Here is a 19,483-nt window from a genome sequence, read left to right as displayed (position 1 = left end):
CTTCACTGGGAGGAAACAATGGCAGCAAATAGGGCAGCAACAAGGAGGCAAGCCCTCGCTGGTTTTAGGAGCACCAGAAAGCTTAACAACTCCAAAGTTCATTCCTTCATTTCCTTTTTTAATCTAAAGAACATTCCAGAGCCTTGTACAAGCACAGCAGGCGCTGCAGAGGGCTCGAATGCTTGCCCATCCTGAGGCAGCAGAGATCCCATTCCCGCTTTTTGTAAGATATTGGACACACTGTCCTGACTGTCTAAACTCTAGGCACTTCTGCAGCAGTAACCTATCTCTCTGCATGGATATACACAACACTGTCTGGTGTCTTCCCAAACTAGTGTTGTGGATTAAAAGTTGCTGCTCAGAAATGGGGATGCTGCTGGTGTGAGCAAAGGAGTCTTTAACTTGGCCCACGTCTGATAAAATGCGGTTTTACTAACCTGTGAAAGTTCCTAAATGAATTATAGTTCCATGAAGTGAACAGCAAACCCTTCCCTCACACATTCTAGACTGAGGGTTGGATTTCATAAGGGTTTCTGGGTATTGGTTTTTTAAGATCCTGTTAGGTACTTTTAGTTATCATTTCCCTGAGAGCAGTTAGGTGCATTTGAAGATCAAACTTGCTGTGTGTGGCTATCAGAAATAATGCTGGGAGGATGGAAGGCACAGCCATTAAACTGAAAGACTTGAATTTGTTTACTCCTGTTAATAAAATCATTGCTGAATTAAACTATTTATATTGCTGCAGCTAATTTAGTTAACAAGACAAATTTGTTCAGCCTCATCAATGCCGTGTTCAGAAGCCTGCTAGTGATTAATCATGGTTCTTTTTTTCCCCCCCCCAACATCCATAAACATTCTCTGAGATTGCATAGACTCAATATAATTGTTATTATTTTTTTGTTTCTCTTTCAGAGGTGCCATGAAACGGGTCGTGAAAGCCATGAACCGGGTGGACCAAAGAAAGCACGAGAAGTTTGCCAACCAGTTTAACTATGCACTGAATTAAACTGTTCATCGTCTTTGCCCTTGAGTGCAACTGCAAAAAAAACCTTGATCAAAGATGTTTGTATTTATACTAAAATACTGTGCAAGGCACATTTTTACAGGGGTCGTTTTAAAATTGTTTCCAATTTTAACTTATTTGATAGTGAACATTAATTTTGGCAAAGGTGTGGTGGTACAGAATGGAATGCATTTAACAAGTTGATAATTATTTGAAATGCACATGAAATAGAGATGTTTTGTGATTTGTACTCTGGGTAAAATCTTCACATTTCGGGGGTTGGTTTTTTTCTTTCCTAAGGGACTTTTGTAATTTATCCTTCCTTTGCCAGCATGTGTGTTTAATTTGCCTACACGCTCATGCCTTCAGAACAAAAAAAGATACCTTAAAAACAATTAGATTTCTACCACAGATGGCAATGCACGAAGTGTTTGCTCAGCCTACCGTTCTAGAAAGTGTGCCACAGCAAGCAGCACAGTGGTTCCTATAGTACTTCTAAAAACCTCTTGTGTACACATTGAAAAAATCCAAATGTGGTGATTAATATTCCAAAGAGCCACAAGGGTCACTGTGCCACTGTTCCAGGGATTCTTGAGCACAGGCTGAAGATGTTAAATTATAAATTCTGTTTTCTCTGCTCCCTGTGACAAGAGTGGGGATTTTGTATTTTGTGGTGACACTTAACCCTTCTTTGCTGGTTTAAGCAGCAAATGTCAGCACTAGAAAGTTTCCAGCAAACAGTAGATGCACTTTAACCCATGGAGTTCCCGTTTTGGGCCTTTCATAAAAAGCCCAGGGACTGAGATTGGAAATAGAAGTGGTAGAAGTCTGAGGGGAAAAAAAAAAAAAAAAAAAAAAAGAAGTGTGGTTAGTAAGTGATGCTCCATTATAAGCGACCTGGTCAAGTGGAATGTGTCCCTTCCTGTGGCAGGGGGGTTGGAAAAAGATGAGCTTTAAGGTCCCTTCCAACCCAGATCATTCTGTGATTCTATCATGCTACTCAGTCATGTCAGTTCTAGAATCATGAGCTAAAACTTCCTCTCTGGACTCACTTGTCTAATCTGCTTGTTCCTATCGTGTCACTGTATGCTTTCCACCTTTCCTTATTAAAAGCACACATGCATGAAAGAAAAGTGTTTTCCTCGAGTGCCTCTTTCATGCAGAAAGAGAATTTGCAGAATTAAGGTTTCCTGGCAAGTGACTCAGACACAGGTACCTGGACTTTGGGCCAGGTTGGTGGCCAGCAATGACTTTTTCTAAAGCTCTTCTACTTTTCTTTTTTTTTTTCTGCCTTTTTTTAATTTTTTGTTGTAAGTTCCCTTGTCAGGTAAGGAATATACTCAGTTGGATACAAAATTTTTAATTCCTTTCTGCCTTGAACCAAGACAAACCATTGACCCTTCATAGGAGAATGTGTTGATCACACATCCCCTGTAGCACTGCCTTTTTGTTAGCCTGGCCTCTTGCCAGCGTCTATCTTCCCCTCGTCTGGTGTTTGACAAACCCTTCCTCTCCTGTGTTAATTATTGCCTCTTTTAATCCGGTTATTTCTCCAAAAGAGCAACTCAGCATAGGTACACACAACAGGTGTTGAATTTTGTCACTTAAGCATTCTCATTAGATCTGGTCAGACATAATCCACAGGGTTTGGGGGAGCTCTCCTCTTCCTGGGTGTAGCTGGAGGAAAAAAAAATTAAAAGGGCATTGATCTCCAAAAATCCAGTTTACCTTCACTAAATAGAAATCCTTTTAAGTTCAAAACAGAGCAATCTGCTTTTTAGATACATCACACTTCTTGTGTGTCACTTAACAGCAGTTTACAAATTTGAGGTCTCTGAGCTCTCTAGTTCTGCAAATGTCTTAATTGCTCAACTGATTGTGCAACATTTCTGCTGGGACTTTTCCTGTGCTCAGGGCTTCTGTGAAAAAAAATAAATACAAGTATCATTCACATAATCTCTGTGTGTGTTTTTGTCTTTCTAACTGGGACACCTTTGCAGTTGTACTTCTGCCCACTGGGGATACTGTGTGTGATTCCCAGGTATCTGAACACCTTGGGATGATTTGGCCCTTGGAGTGTTGTTAAGATGAATAGTTGTGATGCAGGTTGAACACTGTGTGTCCAAAGGGACTCGTAAGCTGTGCTGATGCATCTAAGTCATCCTTCTTTAACTAGGGCTGTTTCAGTGGTAAAACAAGAAGTGAAAGCAAAGACTTCTCTGTGGTTATTCTTACCTGAGGATATGGTTGCATCTAGGAAGGAACCTAGGAAGGCTGGAAGGAAAAAGACTGTGGCATGTATGGATTTGGTGCTGTTTAAGGTTGGAATGAAGGGTCTGGCCCTCTAATATAAAGTGCTTAGTGACATAAGTGAGCTTGGTATGGAGCTTCTGAATAAAAGCAATCCTTCAGCACCTGCCCTCTGAGGTTACAGGGGTGAGGAGTCCCTACTCATCTTTTGTACAATACCTTGTGATTTCATTTTCTCTAAACTTGAGGCTTGGCTTTAACAACCCGTGTCTGGCTGAAAGAAGATCTTAGATATTACATTTAAAGAATTTATCTGGGGTTTGGGGGTTTTTGTAAGCAAAACAGACATGGGATTTGTAAGCAGTTCTTCATGAACAGTGGATCACACCACGTAGAACAGTTTGCATGTTGGGGAAGGCATCAGTGAATCAAAGCAGACATTACTGAAAGAAAAAAAACCATCTTTCTTTTGTGGAAAACAAAATAAGAACCCGTTCCATTTAAAGTGGCTGTGGAAATGGACAGTAAGGGTGTTCCTAGTTACAAGGAGCCTCTAGCCAGCAGCAGGAAGTACTGAATCTCAGGAACCAGCCAGGAAAAACCCAATTCAGTGTGTATCACAGCAGTTCAGCAGAGGCAGATGAGCCATCTGGTGGTCTCTCACGCTCTGCAAATGCCTGGCTGTGGTACAACTGTGTGTGGAGCTTATCTAGTTCTATTAAACACATTCGTGCTTTTAATCATGGAGGTGATACAAATGTATCTGTAGGTTATGCATCAGAAAAGGTAAGGACATCTGGATGTTACAGCAGTACTTTAGTGATGAAAATCAGATGTTTAAAACCTTTTGGGATGCCTCACACCCCCCAAACACACACCTTTAACAAAGTCACTGATTTTAAACAGGCAGTGGAAGTCATAATGCACCCAACAGCTTTCCTTCTGGAGCACACATTCAGGAGGTGCAGTTCAGGTCCCTTCTTGGCCTCAGAGGTGACAGTCCCATGTCCTGTCTCAGAGGACAGCCCAAGCCATTGGCAATTTGAATGGAAGGGAGCTGGTAGGAAACATTTCACATCTCCTGTTTTCATGTGGGAACTGAAATTGAACCACAGTGGAGCTAAAAATGCTTCATGTAGGAAGCTAGACAAAGGATAAAGGAGAGCCTTGGAGATGACAGTCCCCAGACTGAGGCAGGGAGGGCTGGATCTGAATCCTTATTCCCTTGACACCTGCCATTAAAAACACCAATGAGCTCCCTCATAGATACTGTCACCAGCTAGATCATTCCTCAGGACCTCTTGGACACTGAAGCCTGAGAGAAGAGTGTTATTCTGGTAATTACTGGAGAGCAATTTCTCCATATGTCTGTTCTGGCATGCACTGGGACAGCTACATTTAAATATATCCCAAACAATTAACACCATCCTGCTCGTGGGTGAACATAACACTTGAATTTCCATCTGCAAACATGAAAGTTCTGCTCTAAGCAGTGCCCAAGGAAAACTCCACAGTGCTGGGAGTGCAGAGGAAAGTTAATCCATAGCAAGGTGAGAGAAAAAACAGAGTAGAGACTCAAGGCATCAGGGAGAGGTGAGTCAGAAGCAGAAGGTGAAAACAGGAAGGGGCAATGGCCTTCCTGAAAAGGCACCATCACACACACCCAAACAAAAACCCTCAATCTTAGTAACAGTAACAGAATCAGCCACCAGTCACAGTTACCTGAAGGTCCACTGAGAAAAAAAAGCAGGTCTGGAGCCAAGTCAGCGATGGGAAATCAGGGTGAGGGTCAGTCAGCTACACAGCCAAGCACAAAACAAGCACCACAGCTCGGGAAAGAGACCCCACATAAATGCAGTTCCCCTGCAACCAGCTGGAGGGTTCAAGGTGGAGGCCCTGGGTAGGTCTCTCCCAGCTTAGCTGGTGCCCTGGAGCCAAAGTACTGCAGCTGTGCCACATCAGCACAGAGCTCAGACACCTGCCTGGGTGTGGGCTGGGGACACCCAGGAGGATCACACAGAAAGGTGAAAGGTGGTGAGGGAAATTAGAGCCTGCTGGTACATTCAGAGTCATAGCACCATCCCTCTTAATGGATGTGGTGAAGGTCCTATTACAAAATCCTCCAAGAGAAAGTGGAGGTATTAAGAAAGAGGGTGGGAAAGGCCTCAGAGCAGCAGCCCCAGATCGAGACCAGTCTGGGCTCTCCTCATCCAGCAGCACTGGTGACCCCTTCAGCTGAGAGAGGTGCTAAGCACCCCAAAACTTGGCAAATCCCCTGGAAAATACATGTGGATGAGAGCTGGATCTGCCTGGCAGCTGGACAAATTGTGACCCATGGGACAAAGTTATTGTTCTTCCAGCTGTGGGAGACGGATGCTGTCCCTGAAGGAAAAGGAGAGAGATCTATCAATTACTCTGGTTTCTGAGTTGATGCTTTCCCTCCTCTTCCTCTTCTTCAAAGCTGATTGAGTGTAGAAAAAAATAGATTCATGTCCTCGTTGAGCCTTTCCTACCAGCTAGGTCTGAGTAGTACAGAGCCTAAATGTAGTCACCAGCTCAGGAGGGCAGTGGGGGACCAGGCTCTGCCACACTGGGAGGAGGGCACAGTGTGTTTGTGCTCGTGACAAGGCTGCACCAGAGCCTGGGCAACTGAGCTAGGCTTTATTCCAGTGCAATGTTCCTCCATCTCTAAATGTCCATGACTTAAATATTGTCATTTGGCTTTTTGGGTAGACTTCCCCTTGCTTTTCTGCCTGCCAGCACCCTGAGCAAACCTCCACTGCTCCTGTGCCAAGTGCCTGTATGTTTTTGCATTAGCATCAGGAATCCCCTCTGTCAAGGGGTTAAGGAAAAAGCTTATTAAAATTGTTTAAATGTGGTGTTAATTAGTTTAGATGTAATGAGCAGCATTAGGCGTCTGGTTACTTAGAAAGGGGTTGTTGAATAACCATTTCTGCCGATGTTCCAATTTGCATAATGACAAGGTGCTGGCATTGCATCCACCATTAATTTGCTGTATTTATAACACCATTATGGAGCCACTCTTATCCTTGCACACTGTTAAGGGTATATGGAAATATAATATATGATTCTGCTTGTTTGGAAATTGCTTCTGGATATCTTTGAGTTTTTGTAATAGTACTTTTGGCAGCTGAAGGCTAACAGCACCAGGAGGAGAGTCTGCCACTTGGGCAGAAATTAAATGTTGCTTGCATGGGTTTATTTTCGCCGGTGCTGAAGCAGAAACAGCAAAGGCGAGTGTGATCAGGTGAGCTGCAGAGCGTGCTCAAGGCAAACACAGTATTTCACTCCAAATCACCACTACAAGGCATAATGTTGGTGCTTGAAGCCCCAAAGAGCATCCTTAATCACAAATCTCAAAATATTTAATAGGTCACAGAGAGTGCAGCTTGGCACTACGAACTCTCCTTCAACACAAGGAGTCGGAGGAACCCTACCAGCAGCTCTTCCTGCACTTCTCTTCCCCTCCTGCAGTCTCTGGGAACCAAGGCAGAGGAAATAAATCTTGTCATCCTACCTGTGTTACAGGTGAAAAGACAGGAAAGAGTCCCCATATGAGCAGGGCAAGTTCTTGTAATGTATGTGCGTGGTTGAGGGAGGAAAAAGAACAAAGAAAATGAGCAATAATTATTTATTTGTACTGAGGTTAGTAGAACTATTTTTCTTCTCTTGAAAAAACCAGCAGTTTACTGAAAGGGGTGAATTCTTACTGTGTCAATCATAATAATCTTTATTATGTCATCCCACATAAACATTTCTGTGACGTACGGTTCTTTGCTGTGGTGTCATCCCTCCTGCGTTGTCACTGTAAAATGTCCCTGGTGTGTGTCATTGCTGAGAAGAAAATCTAAAAGATGTACTTTAAAATTAAGTCTAGTACTTTGGGTACAGCTGGCTAGTTTTAGTTAGCTGGACACTTGTCATGTCATGAGATTAAATTAGAAAATCATATACAGATATTGCCTGACCCTGCATGCCCAGACTTATGGGTGCTGACCATGCTCTCTGTGTCCTGACTGTTTCTCTATTGATACAGGGTGCATCCACAGGATTCCCAGCATCAACAGGATGTCTCCTGAATGGGCGGCTGCAGGTTTCTGAGGTTGTGATAACCTGTTTTAAAACTTATCCTGTATGAAGTCACATCTCTGCCAGACAGCATCAGGAAAGGAGAAAGAGCTTTTACTGCCAGTGTTATTTTCACTGTGACAACCCTGGTTCTGTCCACCCGAGATGTCTGTGTAACACAAGCATGTGGTACAGAACGTGAGCGTGTCGGCAGAAGGGGAAGAAGAGGAAGAAAAAGCACCAGATAGAGGAGAATGTGGTTTATGTAATAAACTATTTATGTAAACCCAATTTGTGAGACAAATTGATGAGGATCCCCTTTGTTTACTTGCCTGTCCCCTCCTTCCTCAGGGCCCGCTCCAGTCTCTGCCTTGTTCTACCTCCCAGAGTCTGGAAAAAAATCCAGTGTCAGAAAAAAATCTTTCTTTCGTTTGCTCCTAAGAAAGGCTCTACAAAAAACATATTGGCTTGCTTAGTCTTTGAGACACAAAACAGCCTGAAGACCAGAACTGCCCAGACATTGTGAGAAAATGTTCTTTTGAGTATTTAAACTCAACTGTGTCTGAACAGAATTATTTTATCATGTAATAGAGGAGTTAATGGATATTTGCAATATAGCTGACTACAAGCAGACATCATGGTGTATTTTTGAGAAATGGACATAAGTTGCTACAAACAAAGCTTTATTTTTAGCATTTTGTTTATGTAGTATAGGAGAAGAAACATGTAACATGACTGAGTTCAATCTGAAACAGAAGGTCTGTGATGTCAAAAACCTCCAGGAATTAATTTTAAAAAGTAACTCACTACACCTACATTGCCTGCTCAACTGGAAATAACACAAGGAGTTTGGGGAGGGGTTATAATACAGAACTGGTTTCTAATGATTTGGTGTAACATCATTGACTGCTGAGTGTAATCAATGACACAAAATATTTCAAAATATTTTCAGTTCTCCCTTAACCATTTGGAATGTACCCTTCTGTATTTATGTGCTTTTTTTGTTATTTTGATTATAAGATATTTTACTGTTGTTTGAGTAAACATGAACAACTGAAACTTGTTAGCTGAAATAAGCTGAAATATATGAAGTAAAATAGGTGCAGTTTCCTTTTCTCTTAACCTCATTCATTCATATAGTGAACAAGAGTAAGATGCAATTAATATGTGAATCTTTTCTCACTAATACAACTTTGCACCCTTGGATTTAACATTTACTTCATGGGAATTAGTTGAAAAAGATGCTGATGTCCCAGATCATCTTTGGTACGTGCCAAAGATGTCACCTAAACACACTGAATCAGACTCCAAATGCGCTGCTCACTTTGCCTGAGCTGAGACTTTGTCCTCAGGCAAACACTTTGTTAAATGTCCTCTTGAATGTGTTCTGCATTCTTAGTCTCCTAACATTAAATTTTATGAATGAATAACAAAGTAATTAAAAAAGAATTAGCTCATGGAATGAACCAGAGCAAACACCTCCTGCTTGTGTCATAACCATCATCCCCTCAGTCAGTCCATTCTACTCACTCTGTACCAGGGTGCCTGTAGCTCATTGATGACTCACTGAAAACAAGCTGCAGCCCTTCAAAAAGCTCTGTGCAGGAGCACCAGGCGTTGTGTGCAGTGCAGCAGGTACATCAGGTAGGTACCACATGGGAAACGGCTTTTGGACCTTGCTGGGGGGTCACTGTGGGGGCTTTGGGGCTATCTGGTAGGACCAACCTCAGGGTGCTGCATCAAGCCCAGTTTCATTCTCCTAGAGAGCCGGAATGTCAGCGGGCAGGAACATGGGGGATGGAGTCAGGAGGTTCAGGCAAGTGAGAGCATCTTGCTTTACGGGGGGCTGAGCCTTCAGGTCAGGGATGTTTCTCGACAGCTGCCCTGTGTCAATACCATCCCGCTTCTCACTGTCAAGTCTGTAACCACACAGTCTTGATCCAACACCACAAACCAGCTGCAGAGTCGTGGTCCAGGGGGCACTGTTTGAGTTTTCAGCTCTTTGGTGCTGATTCTCTAAATGCCCTCTGCAAACGGACAGTATCCTGTGATCGGACACTCCTGTGCACCGGAGTGCACGACGTGCCCTGCACCTCTGCAAGGGCTGCACGCCGGGGGGGACACGCACTAGAACTGGGGCTCTGCAGTTCTGCTCTCGAATTCTATGAGCTCAGACCCCTGGATGAGGCACTCGAGCAAGGGTTATCAATAACTCCCTAAACTATGCTGAGAAAGATACCTGCGGCTCTGTTTTCAGCAGTGCTATAAAATGTGAGAAGCCTTGTTAAATCGCGTTTAATGACTGGGAATCTCAGCCTAACTGATTCCTTCATCCAGCAGCTGTGAGTAATAATACTCACATGAGCAGGTTTCACTGGCAGGACGCTAACAGACCTGCAGTAGGAATATCACGTTCTCCGAAGCTCTGAGCAGCTCCAGTTGGAGCCGAATTATTTCACGCTGGGGAGAGGGGGAACTGTTTGGAGCTCCCGGAGTGCAGAGAGGGGTTGAATTATCTGTTCAGCCCTGTCGTGCTCCACCTGAGCTGACAGTTCGGCTGCTAGTAGCACTTACTCAAACCTGGCAGGCAAAGGGATAGCTGTGCAGTGTGAGAGAATCTCCTGAGTATCTGTTTCCCAGTTTAGCTGGATTTCTCCTATCAGCAAGAGCTGTGCAGAGCACACTACTTGTAAGGTTTCCCCTGAAATTTTACTTCAGAACATCTTTTATCGTAAAAGTTCTTATTTTCGCAAATGCAAATGAGTCTAGTCCGAGACTTCTGGCGCTTGTACGCTTCTACACGCGGGGAAGCGAGCACCCGGAGCATCCCGCATCCTCCCCGCGGCTCCCGCGGGCTGATGGACCCCGCACCCACTGCGCCGTGGAAACCATCGACCCTGCGGGGATCTGCACCGTGGAGCCGGCTCTACTCCCTTCTTGCCTCTAATATCAGCAATCGCGACAGAATTTATTTCCACGGGAGGGCTGAAACGTTTAATTTCATTCTGGACCAGGTGTGCGGGAGCGGGATGAGGCTGCGGAGCGTCCGGACTAGCGCGATCCCAGACGGGGCCAGGCTGAGGGGTCGAGGGGGGACCAGGGGGAAGGACCCGAGGGAGGAGCGAAGCCCAGACACCCCGGACACCCGCGGCACCACGCACACCCCGCCCGCCGGGCAGCGATGCGGTGGTGCCTGCCAAGTCGGTCCCCAGGGGAGGGGGATGCGCAGCGCTCCCCAAAATCGCTCCGGAAAACGCTTGTTCCTTAAAACCTCCCCCGAGGGAAAAAAAGGAAGAAGAAAAAAAAAAAAAAAAGAAAAAAAGCCCTCCAAAAAACCCACAAACACCAAAAACTAGTGGAAAATGAGAACTCTTCCCCGGCGTGTGCTTGGGGTCACGCACGGAGGTGGCAAACAAGGTAACAGCGTCCCTGGGCCAACGGGAGCCACCTCGAGGTGCTCACAGCGGTTATAGACTTTTTCTTTGAAATTAAAATAAAAAAAGAGTAAGGATTATAAAAGTCCGACTTCGATACGAGTTTAAAAGTAGTCAGCGGAAAGGCGATGGAAAGACTACTTTATTTTCAAAAGTGGTGGAATTTGAAAGAGCCGACTTACTAAATTTACATATATCCAAAATATTGGACTCCTCGTCAGTGGAAACAAGGCAGAGGTGTCGGATTCTCTCTATATATAAATTTTCTTTTTTTTTTTTTGTTCTTAATATTGCACAAATCGGCAAAGCCAATTAAGAAATTACAAATAAGGGAACTAAGAAGGGAAATACCCTCTCTCATACAAGAAGAATAAAGTTTATTTGCGTGTAAGAAATACGCTCTCAGAATAAACAACAAAAAAAGGAAGATGCAAGACATCCCTCCAAGCGTCTCATGAGCCAGGCGTTTTCCTCAGGAAACTTGTCTTACAAAGATTCAGCCGAAAAACAGGGACTCGCCAGCACGGAAAGCGCCGTTTCCTTGGAGTTTATTGATTGATTTAAAGTGTTTAGCAAACAAAGTGCTTTCTTTATCACCTCTTGCTCATTACTCCCTCACCTTATACATTAATTACAAAGTTAAAACTTTTTTTTTTTTTGTAACAACCAGAAATATACAGAAATGGTTAACGTAAAAAAACCAGCCCTGCGCCCCAGCAGCTGCCCCCGCCGCCCCTTCCCAGGCGAGATTCCCTCGCCCCCGCGGGTCCGCAGGGTCTCAGCCGAGCTCGGGGGTCGTTCGAGAGTGACGTCTGTAAAAAATATCCGTCGTCACCGTGAGGTCACGGGAGGGAGCGGAGCGTCGTTGCCTCGGCAATGTCGAGGGACAGGACCGATAAGTTCTCTGCTTTACCCTGAGAGTCAAATGGGAACATAATATTTTCTTTTTTTTAAAGTCTTTTGAGTGTGGCCAGACCAGAATAAAAACAAAGTCAAATAATAATAATAATAATAAAATTAATCAAACCCACATAGCAACGAGGGACGGTGAAAAAAATAAAAATACAGGTAACAATGATTTACATCTACTTGTATGTACACGGGGGAGGGAGGTTTTCCTCCTCCTCCCTTCAGCAGCGCAGTCCGGACACATCGCGTAGAAAAAGGGCCGTAGAAAGGACGGAGGGCGGGGGGGCCGCCCCTTTGCACCCCCGGGGTCGGTGGCAGCCGGGGGGCAGTGGGAACACCTGGCTGTCCCTTCTCTTCCACCCCCCCCGGTGTCGCTGCCAGTCGGTTCTTGGTTTCACCTCTCGGGAGCGGGGGGTCGTGCGGTGAGCGGCTCCCCCGGAGCCCGGCCGGGTGGTCCCGAAGGGGCACAGCGGGAATGGGCCGGGAATAAGGAGGATGAGGAAGGGGCGTCGGGGCTTATAGGTGCGGGGTGTAGAAAGCCGGGGCGCCGTAAGTCTGGGACCCCAGGACGAAGGGCGAGAGGACGGCGGGGCTGGGCAGGAAGGGCAGCTGTGCGGCGCAGACCAGCCCCCCGGCCGGGTGCCCGGCGTAGCTGCCGGGGCCGTGCATGGAGAGCGGGGCGCCCATGGGCGGCGAGTGGCTGAGCGGGCTGAGCCCCCCCGGCAGCGCCCCCCCGCCCAGCGCGCCCCCCGCCCCGCCGCCGCCGCCCCCGCCCGTGGGCGCGCTGGTGTCCGCCCCGGGGTTCTGCTTCTTCCACTTGGTGCGCCGGTTCTGGAACCAGATCTTCACCTGCGTCTCGGTGAGGCTGAGCGACAGCGCCAGGTTGAGGCGCTCGCACACCGACAGGTACCGCGTGGACTTGAACTTGTTTTCCAGCGCCACCAGCTGCTCGTAGGTGAAGGCTGTCCGCGCCCGACGGGGCTTGCCCGACTTGGAGTCCGAGCCCGTCCTCTTCCTCTTGGGCTTGGCCTGCGGGCCGGGCTGCGCCCCGACGGGCGGCGGCGGCGGGGGCGGCGGTGGGGGCGGCGGGGCTGGGACACCCCCCGGCTCGGCCGGCTCTGCTCGGAGCGGCCCCGGGTCGGGCTCTCCGGGAGCCGCCGGGCCGGAGCTGCCGCCGCTGCTGCTGCTGGTGCTGCCGCTCTCCTCGCTGCACAGCTCCTCGTCGTCCGGCAGCTCGCTGTCGGGGCTGCGGCTCGGCCGGCTGCTGTAGTCCAGGTCGCACTCCTCGGCCTTGTAGAGCTCCCCGTCCTCTGCGGACAAGCGACAGACGCTGTCAGGGATCGCCGCCCGGCCCCCGGCCCCGCCCGGCCCCAGGAGGAACCGGTCCCCCCCGGGATTCACCCACCCCGTATCCCCGCGGCTGTCGGGAAAAGGATGCCCGGCCCTCCCCGGTTCTCCGCCCGCCGTGGGGATGCGGCTGGTCCGGGCCCCCTGGCTCCTCCGGCCCCCTGCTCCGGGAGTGGCCTGGAAGCACATGGAGAGGAGCCGGGGCTGGACTGGGGACACATGGCGAGGAGCCGGGCAGAAGCGGCCAGGATAGTGGTTCGGAGCCGCCTCCGAGGACAGCCTTCACCTACGAACCTTCTCTGCAGCCCTGGGAAAGAGAAGGGGCTGTCCAGCCCGGCAAGGCTTTCCCAGAGCTGCCCCTTCCGAGCTACCCACTTTCGGCAAGAGCTGGGACCGAGATATGGCCCGGGCCAGGGGATATAACCCCCTTCCCACTGCCGCCAACGCGCCCACAAAACAACCGGTGGCTGGAAAAGACTTCGGGAAGACAGCAGGGGAGGTGTCCCCGGGACGCTGGAAGGGACGAGGAGCAGCCGGGGACAACCCCCGCCCGGGCCGAGCCAGCCGTGCCTGGGATGTCACAGCGCTTCTAACAATTTTAGTGACGGAAATCTCCGAATCGATGGGAGGTTTGCTGCTTTTTGCTCTGGCATTTTTAACCCTTCCTGCGTCTCGTTTGACCTCTTGTCACTTCCCGAAATGGAAGTATTAAAGTGGAGTAAATACTTGTATTGATTAACAGAGCAGATACAAACTTAATTAAACTCATTTTGTGCAATGTACAAACTAGTTAACGGTCATTTAATTTATTTGGGTTTATATTACGCTCCAATTAACGGGTCTCCATCGGAGAACAGGGTAATTATCCGATATTTAAAGCTATTGGACTTCTGCTGACGGTTCTGTCATTATGAAGCCTAAAAGCAAATTGCGTTTTCCGGAGAACCGGCTCCTCCTCACCCCGGCCCGGGCTCCTTCGGGGGAGCGGGAGGAGAATCCTCTCCACGGGACGGGGATGGGGGAGGCCCCGCGGACAGGTCGGGGGCAGAGGCCTGTGAGTATCGTCTTTTTTAGCCGGTGCTTTCAGACACTCCTAAACTTCCCTCCACTCGCAACGGGGGAGCAGCTCCGGGAACCCCTAATCAAGGACTCCTTTAACTTGGTTAACGGAGATACATAAATGAGAAATGAATCGCTGGTCTGTCACCTTTGTCCTGTCCGTAATTTAGTTGGTTTTAATCCTCAAAAAACCTGAACACACCTCAAATTTCGTCCGTATCCCCACATCGGACCCTCTAACGCCCATGTGTAAAATTAAGGGTGGTTTTAAAAGTGTGTTTTGTTCAGCGCGCTGATTTCGGATAGGGATGGTTTAGTAGGAGAAAAAGGGGCAGAGAAGTTTATGGTAGTTCTTTTCACCCGGAAAATATCCCTTAATAACTCGGGGTTCATGAGGAGCCCTTTCCAGCTTTCTGTTCAGGTCGGCGCACGGAATAGGCGGGCGATCGCCGCCGCACAGACGGCAACCGGGTCAGTTTTCTCCCAACCCGACCCCGTGAGTGCAGACGAGTGTTCTGCAACCTGTAGAACCTGTTAGAAATTGCAGGGCGTAATTTTTGCAACAACAATTAATAAGAAGTGCGCGTTGCTACCTCTGCGGAGCAGACCCGGGGGCTGAGCACAGCCCCAGCACTCACACACGGATCGGACCGGGAACCCGCAGCTGGCAGTTTTGAGGTTTAATTTTCCCTCTAGGAAACCCCTGCAGTAGCTCAACGAAATTTTTTTAGGCAAAAAAAAAAAAAAATGCAACGCGAATAGAACTGGCGACGGAGATGGACGCTGAATTTGCCGGGTTTTTTTCTGGAATATGTTAAATAGGAATTCACTAGAGACTTTTGCCTGATATTTTTGACATTAAAATAGTTTTACGAGCGGCGAGTGACGAGCGCCGTTGCCACTCTCCTTTGACCAGAAAGCCTTTGCGTTTTGCCTGGGGTGTTGATACTTTTGTGGTCAGAGCTACTTTTCGGAACACTTCTCCTACATTAAACCACCGCTTGAACTAATATTGATTACGATAGGGAAAGAGAATAATTAAATTTCGTGATTTTCGAGCAGTCCCAGACCTATTCCTGACCGTTGCCATAACATTGAGGCGACGTGGCCGAAGGGCTCCATGTGCGGAGAGTCCGGGGAACTTGTCAGCGGGCAAAGCGCACCGCGGCGTGGAGCCTCCAAGGGTATTTATTTTGAGAGAAGGGATGGAGTTGCATTTCTCTCCTTGTCTGGAGATAAAAGTGTGAGATTAGCGATAGGCTGACCTCGTCAGTCTTTCTGATCGCCCAGATCTATTTAATATGACAAAAGTCAGATGAGTTTAGAGGAATAATTACTAACCCAGCTCCGCACTGCATTAAAAAATGTCTTTTGAATTCTATTAATGCCCCGTTCCTGCTTTTGCCTTACAGATGAAAAATGCGTCAAGGTTCGGTCTGGAGCAGATTCCAGACCTCTTTTGCTGACTAATTTTAACTGACAGAGTCCTGTTATGGCGGGGTTGGAAACCTCCGAGTCCTCCTCTCTTCCCTTCAGGCACAGAGAAATTATTTTTCCTTAACCGAGAAGTTTATCCCCCGCCGCCCGCTGCCCCTTCTGTCCCCTCTCAGGACATGGAATAACAATTTATATTTTTCACAACAACCGTCTTTTGCCGGAAACCCTCTGCGATCCCCAGAGTCTCGGTGTTTAGAGGTGAGAAAGTTGGGATATTTGGACCCAGAAAGAAAAAGCAATCTAGAGCTTGGGTCGAATGCAATTCCCGATCAATAGCGAGCCCTAATAAGTGTAATAGGTTTTAATCGAGTAATTATCCGAATTTTGACCCTATAATTTAGATGTTAGGGAAGAGTTTGCAAGGTGCTTGAAAGAGATATGCACAATTCGATAATAGGATATCGATCCAGGCAGTCCTACATGCCACTCTGGGGCGATTTTCCCCATTATCCAGCCTCTTTACGCTGCTAAGCACATTTTACCTTAAATGTAATCGAAGGAATTTAATTGTTTTTCCAGAGATAACCAGCATTTTGTCACAATTAGTCTGATTTGTCCTAAAAAAGCCAAGGGGAGAGAGAAAATTGAATCTGTCGCCCAGAGCAACGGGCGGCAGCGGCGGGGGGAGGACAGGAGGGGTCCAGGGCTGGGAGAGAGAGATACAAAGTCATAAAAGCCTGCGGGGACCCAGGCGAGATGGGGGTACGGAGGGAGGGTTTTCACAGCCTCGGGGCTGGAGCTCCGGCCCACCGAAGCCGAAGGAGCAGCTCGCAAGTTCGTCTGAGCCGGAGCTCGCAACCACCGCTGCCCCTGCCCGAGAGGAGGAGGAGGACGGCGGGGTCCCTGCCCGACCCAGCCGGGCCGGCACCTCCAGGGCTGATCCTGCCTCCCCGGGGGATGAACTGGGCGAATAGACCAGTGTATCCCCGCTGAACTCCTCGCACAGGCGGGGAGTGGAGCCCGGCCGGTACCGAGCTCCGGGAACCCAGCCCCGGCCAGTCCCGGGGTGATGCTCCCGGCTCCCCGTCCTGCCATCCCTCAGCCTAACACAGAATTCCACCTCTCCACATCCAGCAGCAGCAGTGCAGGGCGCATTTGTCCTTCCCCAGCGCCCCGGCTCCCGAGGCTGCCAGCGGGGGAAGGATGACCTGTCAAAGCATGCGAGCCCCTTACTCGGGGAGCTCGGAGGGGCTCCGAGCCCCCAGACCTACTTACTGATCAGCTCTGCGGATTTCTTGCACGCGTCGAAATCTTCGGCGAGAGCCTTTTGCTCGACCAGCTCCGTCCCTGAGTCCTCGGGCTTATCCTCCGCCCCCAGAGTGAACTCGGTCCCCGCCGATTTGTACAAGCCCGCGCACTGCCGCCGCTTGCTGTTGAACTTGTTAGGGTCCAGGATGTCGAGCACGGAGAAGGAGGTGGTTCTGTGCACCATGGGCAGCGCGGCCACTGCCCCCTCTTGTCCGGGGGTGTTGCTCTGGCTGTCCCCTTGCCTGTCCCGGTTGGCAGGGCAGTAGAGCGGCAGCTCGCCGCCGGCCGAGAGCCGCTGCTCCCCGCGGCCGTCCATCCCTTCCCCGTGGCAGCCGCGGGGCTCCCCGCCGATGCCGACTGCGGGGGCTGTCACCGCCGCGGCTGCCGCTGCCGGGATGGAGATGTCACCGACCTTGTCTCTGCTCACATTCATGACTCTTTGCAGAGCCCCTCTCGGTCGCAACTTCTTCCCCCCCCCTCCCCTCTTGCTCTCCCCCTCCCTCCTTCCTCCGGCGAAGTTGATCTGGAAACTCCTCCCCAGCACCGCTCCGGCTCAGGACGAGCCGCTGCCTTCAGCTCCCCGGGGCTGCGCTGGGTCCAGCCACCGGGAGCCTCCGGGGGAGGCAGGGAGTCACAAGGTGATGCTCGGCTCAGAGCCTCCACTCAGCAGCTCCTTCTTCCTTCTCATCATCCTCGCCAGGCTGCCCAGGCGCTCCTGCCCCCCCTCCCCTCCTCTCTCTCGCACACACACAGAGGCAAGGCTGTATCTTATTTATGCATTCATATTTAGCACTGGATTGTAATTGGCTACAAATTAATCCCTTGCCCATAATAGTCTGTAATCTTCATCACTGGAGGAGAGACACGGTGAAAGTGTGTGCCGGGGGGAGGGGGGCAGAGAGGGAGAGAGCGAATGAAGGATGGTGTTGGCTGTGATATACTTGGCTGTCAGCTCTGTTTCAGCACACCTCCACTCATCTGGAAAGCATCTAAATAGCCTTATTTGGAGAAGTGGGAGGAGATGACGCTTTCTTTTAAATAATTGCGGGATCAATATAAAGAAGATATTATACACAGAAAATGGGAACTTAAGGTCTTCCATCCCTAATGGTGGAGTTAGATGATCAAAAGGGGATTATGTGGATGTGTGTGTGTGTGGGCTCAGAGGTGTCAGCCCCCAGCACCTGTTTCCCTTCCCTGCTGGGTTTATTAAATTAGAACAAAAGAAGAAAATTATGGACGGAGGTTTAGCGGTTGGAGCGGACCTTGTGTCAGCGGACACACACCCCCTCACACGCTTCTCTCTCTCTCCCTCTTAGCTAATTAATTAAAATTAAATATCAAATGTAAGTGCCAGGAAAGTGCCGGGAGAAAATTAATACGTTTAAACGGCACAAGACAAAACACGACGATCAATAAATCCTGAATAACTGGGAGAAAAGGTCTATTCCCTTCCATGCAGGAGTAAAGGTATAACCAGACCTAACTTCCACTTTCGAAAAAAATACTCTCTTATTAAAAGTGGTTTTAATTATGGAAAATTAAATTATCCGAATAAAATTTCCTGCGAATTATAAAACCTGATTTTCTTCCCCTACATATTTTCCTTCTCTTTCGTGTAGAGCCGTGTGTGCTTTGATCATATCAATTTCATTCTTGTTTTGGACGCTCCAGTCGCTATTCAGTTTGAATTAGCTGCCAGGAAAAAAAAAAGGGGGGGGGGGCGTAGGAAAATAGAGAAAGCATAAAAGGAAAATTAGATTTTTTTTGTCTTTGAGGCTGGTGACACATACAAGGACAGGTCCTTTGCAATTACCGCGGGCAATGATCCTTTAGAAAGCAGAAATTAAAAGTTGGGAGAAATAATGGGTAAAACAATCAGCTTGTAATTTTGGTAGGGCTTGGACATGATTAGTCCATCAGCGGGCTGGGCCCAGGGGAGTCCCGCTGAGCCGGAGCCCACAACAGCCCCCGCTCATATATTATACACCAGCCCTTAGATTTTAATCAGACACCACAACAGTGTCCTTTCTCTTTTATGACTTTATTATGCTTTATCTTTAAATTATAAATCACCTCCTGGGTTGAAATGGTATGTATAATCTCTGATCATGTGTAGGTAATTACCTCTCCCCCTTGTCCTGACCTCACCGACGGGGCTGCCACGAACACACAGCGAGAGCGAAGTTTTAATCTGCGTGTGCACACACTCACACGAACCCACACGCAGGGGTTTGTTGGTTTGTTTGCTAACAGCTCCTCTTCCCCTTCTCCTCCGGCCATGTCTCTGATCCCATCCGTTTTTTTTTTTTTTTTGAATATTTTTTCCTTCCATTACTTCTGCCCACAGCGCTGGGATATTATTTATGAAAAGTAGATGGTGGTTTAGGTGGGTGCCGGTGACTCGGTTGTATCGGATTCGCCTGCACTTGTACCTTTTTTTTTTTTTTTTTCCGGTGAGAGTGCAGTTTATTTGGGGGTGACGGCGGTAGGGATATTTTTTATTCCCTGGGTCAGCAGGTCTTAGAAAAAAAATTAACCTAATTCTAATTGACTCCTGTGCCCGGGCATGGACCGTTCCCAGGCGTGCGGAGCCCAGAGCGGCGACAACAGCACAAATTCCATAGTCTGCGCTGGGCGTTTAGAG

General features: G+C 48.4%; 2 protein-coding genes across 2 annotated transcripts in view; one reads left to right on the top strand and one right to left on the bottom strand.

Annotated features, from left to right (window-relative positions):
- Positions 1-2,959, top strand: part of UVSSA (UV stimulated scaffold protein A) — a 54,390-nt gene extending 51,431 nt beyond the window's left edge. The window contains exon 13 of the mRNA XM_064653455.1: positions 913-2,959. Coding sequence (XP_064509525.1) covers positions 913-1,006 — 94 coding nt within the window. The 3' untranslated portion in view covers positions 1,007-2,959. The remainder of the gene's footprint in view (positions 1-912) is intronic.
- A 7,947-nt stretch (positions 2,960-10,906) lies between these two features.
- Positions 10,907-17,247, bottom strand: NKX1-1 (NK1 homeobox 1). Its single transcript, XM_064653454.1, has 2 exons — positions 16,804-17,247; positions 10,907-12,995 (listed from the first exon to the last, which is right to left on the bottom strand). The coding sequence occupies exons 1-2, from the start codon at positions 17,150-17,152 to the stop codon at positions 12,202-12,204; spliced, it is 1,143 nt and encodes a 380-aa protein (XP_064509524.1). The 5' UTR covers positions 17,153-17,247; the 3' UTR covers positions 10,907-12,201.
- Between the last annotated feature and the right edge of the window lie 2,236 nt (positions 17,248-19,483).

Source organism: Pseudopipra pipra, chromosome 4 (genome assembly GCF_036250125.1).
Source record: "Pseudopipra pipra isolate bDixPip1 chromosome 4, bDixPip1.hap1, whole genome shotgun sequence".
Taxonomy (NCBI): Eukaryota; Metazoa; Chordata; class Aves; order Passeriformes; family Pipridae; genus Pseudopipra; species Pseudopipra pipra.
This window is presented reverse-complemented; position numbering and strand designations above follow the sequence as displayed.

Bases quoted from the DNA above. Each gene is read 5' to 3' on its own strand.
- NKX1-1 (XM_064653454.1), bottom strand. From the start codon at position 17,152: ATGGACGGCCGCGGGGAGCAGCGGCTCTCGGCCGGCGGCGAGCTGCCG. The intron at 12,996-16,803 runs GTAAGTAGGTCT...GCTTGTCCGCAG, and splicing joins GAAATCCGCAGAGCTGATCA to AGGACGGGGAGCTCTACAAG.